This window comes from Amblyomma mixtum, chromosome 1 (assembly GCF_055824585.1).
Source record: "Amblyomma mixtum isolate Tamu chromosome 1, ASM5582458v1, whole genome shotgun sequence".
Classification (NCBI taxonomy): domain Eukaryota; kingdom Metazoa; phylum Arthropoda; class Arachnida; order Ixodida; family Ixodidae; genus Amblyomma; species Amblyomma mixtum.
In genome coordinates this window covers 92807960-92818716 of record NC_143012.1, presented here as the reverse complement: position 1 = coordinate 92818716, position 10757 = coordinate 92807960, and the positions used below count along the sequence as shown (strand labels likewise).

General features: G+C 51.8%; 1 protein-coding gene across 1 annotated transcript in view; it reads right to left on the bottom strand.

The window, feature by feature from the left end:
* Window positions 1-3142: 3142 nt before the first annotated feature.
* The window catches only part of LOC149367227 (tartrate-resistant acid phosphatase type 5-like), a 30397-nt gene continuing 22782 nt past the window's right edge, over window positions 3143-10757 (bottom strand). Inside the window, exon 6 of the mRNA XM_089573364.1 lies at window positions 3143-3391. Coding sequence (XP_089429490.1) covers window positions 3143-3391 — 249 coding nt within the window. The remainder of the gene's footprint in view (window positions 3392-10757) is intronic.

Sequence of the window (10757 nt, the reverse complement as noted above, 5' to 3'; positions counted from 1 at the left end):
CGAGGGGTCAACCGGTGGCGAGGAGGAGAAGTGGCGATGCCACGCGCGCCGCGGCGGCGCCGAGGGGTGGCTCACGCGAAGCGCGGTGTTGACGAGCCTAGTGAAGCTTTTCGCTTCAAAAATTGAACCGAGTTGAAGCAGTGATCGAGTACCAAGGGTTAACTCAGTTTCTCCATTGTTCCATAAAGCGTTTAGCAATTGTTATGACAGTTTTATGTATGCATTAATAGCGACACAACGCGGCCCCTTATATACATCCGCCAAGGCAACCCATGCGCACCGCCGCCTATCATTCGGATATTACATCATGATCACGTGGCGTGCATCCATTTTCGTTATATCCGATACAAATTCGTTATATCCAGATTTTATATTGCTGACCAATATTTGATCGCAACGTATACAGCACAGCAAGGCAAATCGTTTGACGCCACCTCGAAGGTTCTACGTCCAATGGTTCGTCCCCAATGGCGGTTTGAAAGTTCACGGAAATTGCGGTTTGGGATGTCTCCTCGGTGCGAGTCCTAATTCCGTACTAGGCTCTGATGAATCGTTTGATACCACTTCGAACCTTCTGCATCAACTAGATGGTCCACAATCTGTATACGATTGGTGATGCTAAGTGGTCCAACTTTGATGCTTGATGAACTGGAGTATATATTGGTATTGCCGCATCCCAGTGCCTAACATAGGTAAACATTGGTGCTATGCAGCCGTGCTTGACATACTCTATGCTACCATGGTGTTGTTTCAACCATGGTTACATAGTGTGGCTGCCATCTTGGTCACGTGGTATGTATATATTGTTGCTATGCGATGATTAGCATTGCATCCACCCTTTTGAAACAGTTTGCAATAAACTTGGATTGCAGAAAAACATGATCGTGGGAAACGCGAGTTGCAGAGCTAACATTCTAAAACTCTCGTCAATGCACCTTAAAGAACCACAGGTGGTCGAAACTAATGTGAAGTACATCGCTGCACCGGGATTCATCACAGCTCCATGCAGCTTCGGAACATTCAACTCCACCTGCAAGTCAAACTCATACCAATACAGGCTGGCTTAAATTTTGGTGGGTTTAACGGTGCATGTGCAGCATTTCATTTTTCTTCTTCGGGAACAAAAGTTGCAAGTAAAACAAGAAAACTCATATCACTGGAATATTATACCCCACACACTTTTGAAAAGCAAGTAATTGTATTTTGAAGAAAAGTTGAGTGGCTTCTCACGCCACCCATGCGCAGGCAGGGCGCAGGCGATTGTGTTGTTCAGGGAGAGCACATAATAAGCGGCAATGATATAACACCTCAGCAGTTCTTGGCTGCGTCTAACATTTGTGTCGTGACGATGTGCCTAGGAGTGTGCGGAAATTCCGTTTACAACAAACACTCCTCGTTGCTATGTACTGTGAGGGGCAAAAGCCGGCAGAAGCGGACCAATACCCCGAAGGCGGGACGAAGGAGAGTGTAATCTCCGCGCATGTAGGTAGCGGGTCTCGGAGGCCGAGTGGTGTGTGTGCGCGTGAGGGATTGCGGGTCTCGGAGGCCGGGTGGGGCTGTGGTTACCGGGCCAAGAACGAGAGGGAGCGGGTGCCGGGGCAAGAAGGTACACGTGGGGAGACGAGGAGACAGCATGGAGACGGAAGTTGTGTGTGTGGGAATAAATGGTGTTGAACGTATGAGTCGGTTGTCAAGCGTGACAGTACTATATGCATATTCGAGCCAGTTCACTTTCAATAAATAGCTCTTGGGCCGGTTTGTACCCCTGCGGAAAAGTACTTGTGTACTTGTGTTAGCGTCTTCTCGGATGACCTAGGCATGTTGAGCATTGTTGAGAATTTCGCGAGCAAAAGGGAAAGATACCTGTGCAGACCTCTCGATGGATTCCGGATGCTGATCGGTCAGCGGGCAGTCACGCTTTCCGCTGCCACCTCCCACCGGGCGCATAGCAGCTTGCGCTCTATGAATGAGATTACCGCCAAATTGTGCTTCATTTGGACATAGTACACAGTCGATCGTCATTTTTGGGAAGCTTCAAGATGTCAATTTTTTAATGCGCATATTAGCAACGTGTGGGCAATTTCGGTGCGGTTCATGACTGAAATAGCTACGTGCGTGCATGTGTGCTGAGACCTGCTTAATAAGCTAAGTATACGTAGGGCGTTTCATCTAAGACTTTACACAATTTTTAAAAATAGGCTTTCCGAGTTAAAAGATCGCTTTTTTCGCCATAGCATTGCCAGCGGTGAAGTACAATGGAATACAACTAAGGCATACTAACTAGCAGCCCGGATAACTAATATTAAATAGTTACCTTAACTGTTACCGTTAGGCTCCTTAATTTTTGAGAGGCATGTAGACCACCGTAAGTAATATCCATATCGGCTTTTGGAACTCAAGAACGCGGTTACCCTCGGCGCTGTGGCAAAACAAATTTTGGCTACACCGCGCCAAAATACATGCGCTTTCGAGAAGCTTACAGGCAAAGCAACCTCTGCAGCGCACGTGACTCGTGGAAATAGCCAAAATTTGTTGGGTCGCCGCACCGAGGGTAATTGCGTTTTCGAAATTCTAAAAACTGATATAGATATTATTTACGGTGGGCTACACGCCTTCCAAGAATAAGGGAGCTTAACAGTTATAGTTAAAAAGTCAGCCATTCAATATTAGTCAACCAGCCTGCTAGTTACCACGTCTTAGCTGTAATGTGATGTACGGTCTTCGTCAAAAGTAGCCAGGCTCCATGGTTTACTTCTCCTTCGAATAACAGAGCCCTCACGGCTTCCCTAAAGTTCTTTGAAGGTGAGAACAGGGGTTCTTCTTACCATACAGAGATTAAGAGCTTGAGGGCTGGCATAACAGCTTTAATATTCAATTGAGAAGAAAAACGTACAGCCTTGTTACTTTTGACAAAGAGAGAAGAAAAATGTGCAGCCTTGTTACTTTTGACAAAGACTGTACTTCACCACTGACAATGCTATGCGCAAAAAAGCGCTAACTCACAAAGCCTACTTTTAAAAATTGTGTATAGTCTTTAGTGGTACACCCTGTATAAACTAGATTAAGCAGGGCGTAGCGCTAAACGAGTTGTCAGCGGCCTAGCAGTTTCCTAAAGCTGCCACTACATGTAGTTGAGGCATCGCTATGGCGGCCGGGGCTTCATGACGTTCTCGTGGAGGACCTTGGCACCCGAGTCGTAAAAGGTGATGGCCATGGAATCTTCGGCGACCTCCATGTACGCAAAGCCCCCGTAGCTGAACACCGATGCCCAGGCGAACTTGAGTGAGTTGCGTGGCAGGGAACGCCGGTGGATAAGCGACGGATTGATGAAGTTGGTGCAGCCGCTGATGAAGTACTCCACGTTCCAGCCGAGCCGCTCTGGACGGATGTGCTGCGAGAAACACGTTCGCGCGGGCGTTATCCCTTACAAAAACGTTTTAGACAGTCTATAGAGTGTCTATAGACTTCTGTCTGTAAAGTCTATAGACTGTTATACAGAAATCCCCGAGAACAGTCTATGGGCAATACAAATGCCATAGACAGTCAAGAGACAATCTATAGATTAATGGCCATACACTTTTAGTAAACTGGCCGACACGGCGGCTCAGTGGTTATGCTCCTCGGCTGCTGACCCGAAAGACGCGGGTTCGATCCCGGTCGCGGCGGTTGAATTTCTTTGGAGGAGAAATTCTAGAGGCCCGTTTACTGTGCGATGTCAGTGCACGTTAAAGAACTCCAGGTGGTCGAAATTTCCGGAGCCCTCCACTACGGCGTCATAGCCTTAGTCGCTTTGGGACGTTAAGCCCCATAAACCAACCAACTTTCAGTAAACCTTTGTCTGTAGACGGTCTATAGAGAATGAATAGACAAAAAGCAATATGTATAGGAAGTCAGTAGAATGAATAAGAAGTCTATAGACTGTCTATAGACCATTTTTTATAAAGGATGCGGAGGGAGATGAACGGACTGCGCGACACCTTCGGTTGGTTCGTGCGCGCGGAAAAGTCACTTGATATGCGGCCCGACACGAAATCGCGAGTTCTCGACGGAGATTTTCCCGGCGCTGCCATTCGCCTGCCGCTGACTCTCCGATTGCACCATTGCTCAGCGGCGTAGCCAGAAATATTTAAGCGAAGGCTCCACTACGGGACCTCGGGCTTCAATCGAGGACCATGTAAGTTTGACCTTGAGCTGCGTTAGAGGTCAAACCATGAAAAGGAGAAAAAGAAATTGCATCAATAGCTGTGACTGGGAGTCGAACCCGCGGCTGCATGAACAGATCGCCTTTAAGGGCCGCTCAGCGAGACCACTAGGCTATCGCCGCTTGTGTTAAACTGCACCACACTCTCGCGCTGTGCTTTGGAGAGCGTCGTCTTCATCAACTTCCATCTGCTCCGTCCCGCGGCACTGCCTGCTCACCGTCGTCTTCTAAGCAGCACATAACCGTGCTTTCGCTCCGATTCGATTGTAGTAAACATTCTTTATAGTTATTTTTCGGGAGTGTTATACGCCACCGGTAAAAAAAAATGAAAGCCTGCGGTCAAACTTATCGTAGTCATTTTTCTGCTTTAATAAAAACGAATGGTCACTCGTTTCGTTCACTCTAATATCTGCGTAAAAATACGAGTGCAAAGAGGACTGCGAGGATCTGGTTCGTAAAGAACATTTGTTTTCTCGGAAAAAAAAAGCAATACACTCAGACGAAAAATCGCGGCAATTTGAAATAATTTCATATGATATACAACACAAAAGCTTCAGCAAAGTCAGCAACTGCGAACGATTGGCATTTGTCAAAACTTCTAACCCATGCATGTGAACCTGCGCCCGGCCGCAGAGGCACTGTAAAAAAAAAAGCACTTTTTATTATCGCCATAGTTTATAATCATTTGAGGACAGTGAAAAGGTTGAAAAAGTAGGCTGACGTGAAAGGGTGTGTTTAATCGTGTGAACTGTGCCTACAATTAGTGCCATATTACGTGCGGTGGCGAAGACGTGCGACTCTTTGTTAGCAATAAGTTCCGCTTCCTATTATAGAGCCGCAACAGCGTACATCAATTTTTTTTCAAGAATAAACCAACATTCTTCTTGTTTTTGTTTTTACAGGTGCGGTGTGGGAATCGCATAGGCGAAAAAAAAAGGCTAAAATGAGTGGGGGATGGGGGAAATGCAGCGCTGAGAAAATTTACGGGGGTTTTAGTAGCAGAATAGACTAATGAAACGTTTCTATTTTTCATAATACGAAAACAGAAGCTTCTATAGTGTACTGTTATAATGTCGCGAGTGGAAGATAAAGACGAGGAGTGTTTTGCCGCGCGCCGACGACGACGTTGCTGCTGGTGGACCGCCCTGTTTTTCTGTGCTCCCTGTCTTCACCCGTTCTCGCCGCCGGCCTGTACGTCAAGCCGCGACATTTGGTGCAGGTGCTGGGTAACGCATCTCATGCAGCGCACCCCGCCTCGTAGTTCGAGCCCCGTCCTAAGTCCTGGCCGTCGAGTTTTCTTGGAGGAGCCCTCGGCGGAAACTGAGACTCGCGCTAGCCGACGCCAGCAAGGCCAAGCGCCGGAATTCGGACTCTTGCCCGAGGGATCGCGGACATCTAGGACAGCCAACGTCACCATGGCGTCCCAGTCACAACAAACCGACCCCGCGATTGCATCGAGGATCGTCTACGTGCCTCTCACTCCAAGATCTGTCGTGCCGTTCCGTGGCGATGGCCTTGACGATGTTGAAGACTGGGTCCAAAACTATGAAAGAGTAGCGCGACATAACGGGTGGACTCCAGACCAATGCCTGCAAAACCTGTACTTCTCCCTGGAAGCCACGGCAAAGTATTGGTTTGAGAACCATGAGGCTTCATTAACATCATGGGAGACGTGCAAGAGCGAACTGGTACGCACGTTCGCGAACCAGCATCGGCGACAGCAAGCTGAAGATCTGCTCCACGCTCGCATCCAGGGACCTACCGAAAGCGTCAGGAGCTTCGTCGAAGACGTGCTGCGTCTGAGTGCCCGCGCCGACCCGCGGGCTACTGAGGAGAAAAAGGTACGGGCGTTGATGAGGGGTGTCCGGAATGACATCTTTGGAGGCCTCATCCGCAATCCTCCGACCACAGTGGCCGGATTCGTCGCCGAAGCTACCAACATCGAGCAGGCATTGGCGACAAGAACCAGTCACTTTCAGAGACTGAGAGCCCTTCCTGTCGTCTCAAGTCTTGCCTCGTCTGACCTGGGCGGAGTTGGTCTCGCCGATGTTTGAGAAATAATTCGCGACGTCATCCGCGAGGAGCTGAAAAAGCTCTTCCCTACTCCTGAGCAGCCCGCCTCTGTCTCCATCGCGTCGGCCGTTCGCGAAGAACTGCGACACGCGCTGGCGCCAGAAGACGTCCCAATTGTAGCTGCAGCCGACCCACCAGCTCTGAGCTACGCCGCCGCAGTTCGTCGTCCTCCTCCCGCCCATCGCCAGGACCATAGCGCTCCCGATTCCGGCCTTCGACGCCGTGAGTTCCTGCACTCGTCTGATGCACGCCTGGGACCGCCGAGACGCAGGAAGACCGACATCTGGAGGACTGCGGACCGGCGCCCACTGTGTTTTCACTGCGGTGAGCCTGATCACATGTATCGCTCCTGTCCATACCGCGAACTCGGCCTAAGGGGTTTTCACCGGGCCGATCCGTGCCCCCGCTACGGTGAGCAGCCCCGCGACATACAAGACTACCTTCGACGTTCTCCCTCACCGGTTACAGCTGCTCCTCGCACCTCTCGGTCACCGCCACCTCGCCGCCCACCATCCCCTTCTCGCGGGTCTCGCCGTGAGAGCCTTTCGCCACTTCGGGAAAACTGAGTACGGCGACGCCTGGAGGTGGCGTTGCCGGAGTCGCACGAAGCAAAGAACCTCCGTCTACGTTAGTGTGTCCCAGCTCGACCGATGGTATCCTTGGAAACGCAAACCGTTTTGTAACCTCTAGCAATGTGAACATTCTGATCGACGGGCGCGACGTAACGGCGCTTGTGGACACCGGCGCTGATTACTCGGTCTTCAGTGGCAGTTTCTCTCGGCGTCTTCGCAAGGTTACCACCCAGTGGGACGGACCGCCCATACGTACCGCGGGCGGCCACATCGTAAACCCTGTTGGCAAGTGCACTGCCCGCGTCGAGATCCACGGTGAGACGTCCCCCGCCACTTTCGTGATATTGGAGAATTGCTCTAAAGATGTTATTCTGGGCATGGACTTTCTCCGTGAATATGGCGCCGTAATCGACATAGGGCAGAACAGGTTGACCCTCCGCGCACGTTCTTCATCGCCAGTACCGCCCCGGGCCACAGGCTTTGCGATGAAAATTGATGCCGACCATGTCCACTTGCCGCCGTTGTCGACAGTTTTCCTGCCGGTCCGAGCCGATACAACAGCATGTGGAGAAGGCGTTCTGGAAGGCAATGTCCAGATGTTACTTACGCGCGGCATTGGTGTTGCGCGAGGGGTCGCAAATGTTCAACGAGGGCGAGCCAACATCTTCGTGACCAACTTCAGGAACGAGCCGCAGCACTTGACGAAAGGGTCAGTAATAGCCCAAATGGAAGAGCTTAGCGACGTTCGTGAAGCAGTTGCGCTGCCTAAGGAGGCGGCCCCGCCCGGGTCACGAGACCCTACAACGTTGCCCCTGGATATCGATCCCAAACTTGAGCCTTCCCAAACACGCGAACTGCTCTCCCTTTTGCATCGGTACAACGACTGTTTTGCGACGACATCTCGAGTTCGACAGACGCCAGTCGCCAAGCATCGAATTATTGTCGACACCGCAATGCACCCGATTCGCCAACCGCCGTACCGCGTTTCCTTGAAGGAAAGGGAAAGCATCCAGGAGCAAGTGCGCGAAATGATACGCGACGACGTCATCCAGCCATCCAACAGTCCGTGGTCCGCACCTGTAGTGCTGGTCAAGAAAAAAGACGGGACCCTTCGATTTTGCGTTGACTACCGGCGACTCAATAAGGTGACCAAGAAGGACGTGTATCCACTCCCACGCATCGACAACACCCTCGACCGTCTTCGTCATGCCCGCTATTTTTCGTCCATCGACTTGAAGAGTGGATACTGGCAAATTGAAGTGGATGAGCGCGACCGCGAGAAGACCGCATTTATAACCCCGGATGGCCTGTACGAGTTTAAGGTGATGCCGTTTGGCCTGTGTACAGCGCCCGCGACATTTCAACGAGTCATGGATACTGTGCTAGCCGGCCTGAAGTGGCAGACATGTCTCGTGTATCTGGATGACGTCGTCATCTTCTCAAGCACTTTCAGAGACCATCTGGTGCGTCTTGAAGCAGTTCTTCAAGCTCTTCTGAACGCCGGACTTACGCTCAAGCCTTCGAAGTGCCGCTTCGCATACAGTGAACTGAAGTTCCTTGGCCATATCGTCAGCCAAGTGGGTGTGAAGCCAGATCCCGAGAAAACGGCTGCCGTTGCATCCTTCCCTCCACCGTCGGACAAGAAGACCGTCAGAAGCTTTCTCGGTCTTTGCGCATACTTCAGGCGTTTCGTTCGAAACTTTGCCCAGATCGCGGCGCCACTTTACCGCCTTACGAAGGATAGCGTTGCCTTTGAGTGGAACGAGGAGCAACAATCAGCATTCCGCCAATTAAAAGACGCCCTTGCAACATCCCCCATACTAGGCCATTTTGATCAAGACGCCGACACTGAGCTCCACACGGACGCCAGCAACAAAGGACTAGGAGCAGTGCTTGTGCAATTCCAGGATGGCGCTGAGAGGGTTATTGCGTATGCCAGCCGAGCTCTTTCGCAGGCGGAGGGAAATTACTCGACAACTGAAAAAGAGTGCCTCGCTGTCATCTGGGCCATCACCAAATTCCGGCCCTATCTGTACGGTCGCCCTTTTCGTGTCGTCACCGACCACCATTCGCTGTGCTGGCTCGCCAATATTAAGGATCCCGCAGGCCGCCTTGCTCGGTGGAGCCTTCGGCTACAGGAGTACGACGTCACCATCACCTACAAGTCCGGCCGCAAACATCATGATGCTGACTGCTTGTCTCGAGCCCCTGTGGAGCCGGCACCGGGAGGCGAAAATGACGAAGAGGACGGCTTTCTTGGGGCATTGGACACTGCAGATATGGCTGCTCGGCAACGCAGTGATCCTCAGATTGGTCAGCTGATGGCGCACTTGGAAGGCCACGAAGCTGCGGTGCCTCGCGTTTTCCAGCGCATGCTGCCGACGTTCAAGATAATGCACGGCGTATTGTACAAGCAGAACTTCGACAGCAGCCCGAGGTCGTGGCTCCTTGTTGTGCCGGAGGACCTGCGCTCCGAGGTCGCCCAAGCTTGCCACGACGATCCTACAGCTGGTCACCTTGGCTACAGCCGGACGCTTTCACGTATTCGAGAACGGTACTACTGGCCGACACTTCCTAAGTACGTGCGTCACTACGTCAGAACTTGTCGAGAGTGTCAAAGGCGCAAAACACCACCCATACGACCAGCTGGTCTTCTCCAACCACTCGAACCACCGCTTGTTCCGTTCCACACCGTCGGAATGGATTTTCTTGGTCCATTTCCGACGTCGCAGTCGGGCAACAGGTACATTATTATAGCGACGGACTACCTAACGCGATACGCGGAGTCCCGAGCACTTCCGTCTGCGACAGCTGTTGAGGCAGCCAAATTTTTTATCGAGTGCATTGTGCTCCGTCACGGTACCCCTGCCGTTTTGATCACTGACCGGGGTGCCGCGTTTCTGGCCAAGCTCACACAGGAGATCCTCCGTCTCAGCTGCATCAGCCACCGCCGAACTACTGCGTACCATCCGCAAACGAATGGGCTGACGGAGCGGCTGAACAAGACCATGGCCGACATGATCGCCATGTACGTGGATGTCGCCCATCGCAGTTGGGACTCGGTACTGCCCTACGTTACATTCGCTTATAATACCGCTGTCCAGGAGACGACCGGTATGACGCCTTTCCAGCTGGTCCACGGCAGACAGGTCACCACGATGCTTGACGCTATGCTACCGCACGAGCCGCCTGTCGACGTAGACGATGGTGCCCGAATAGTATGCGAGCGCGCGGAAGAAGCTCGGCAACTCGCGAGACTCCGCATCCAACACCAACAGCATGCCGACGCTCGTCGGTACGATCTCCGTCAACGCGACGTACATTTTTACCCTGGAGACAAGGTCTGGGTGTGGACGCCAGTACGCCGTCGAGGTCTCTCCGACAAACTCATAAAGCGGTACTTTGGCCCGTATACAGTTCTTCGCCGCATCGGAGAACTTAACTACGAGGTGCTGCCGGAAGGAACACGACCGTCATCACGTCGTTCACCCCGCCCTGACATTGTGCACGTAGTGCGGCTTAAGCCGTATAACGCGCGATGATCGTCTGCCCCGAACTGATTTTCCCACCTCCTTCTACACTGGCCAGCAGGAGTTTTTGTGCGCGTGTGCGGCTTTCCGCCCTGTGCCTTTGTTTTCGTGCTAGCATCGGGACGATACTTCTTTATAGGGGGAGGTAGTGTCGCGAGTGGAAGATAAAGACGAGGAGTGTTTTGCCGCGCGCCGACGACGACGTTGCTGCTGGTGGACCGCCCTGTTTTTCTGTGCTCCCTGTCTTCACCCGTTCTCGCCGCCGGCCTGTACGTCAAGCCGTGACAATAAACGCTAATGATTTTTAAAAAAGAATATTTGCTCTGAAAAGTGTGCCTGTTAAAGACAAAATATATGTTTTCGACGAGTAGCTATATTCGG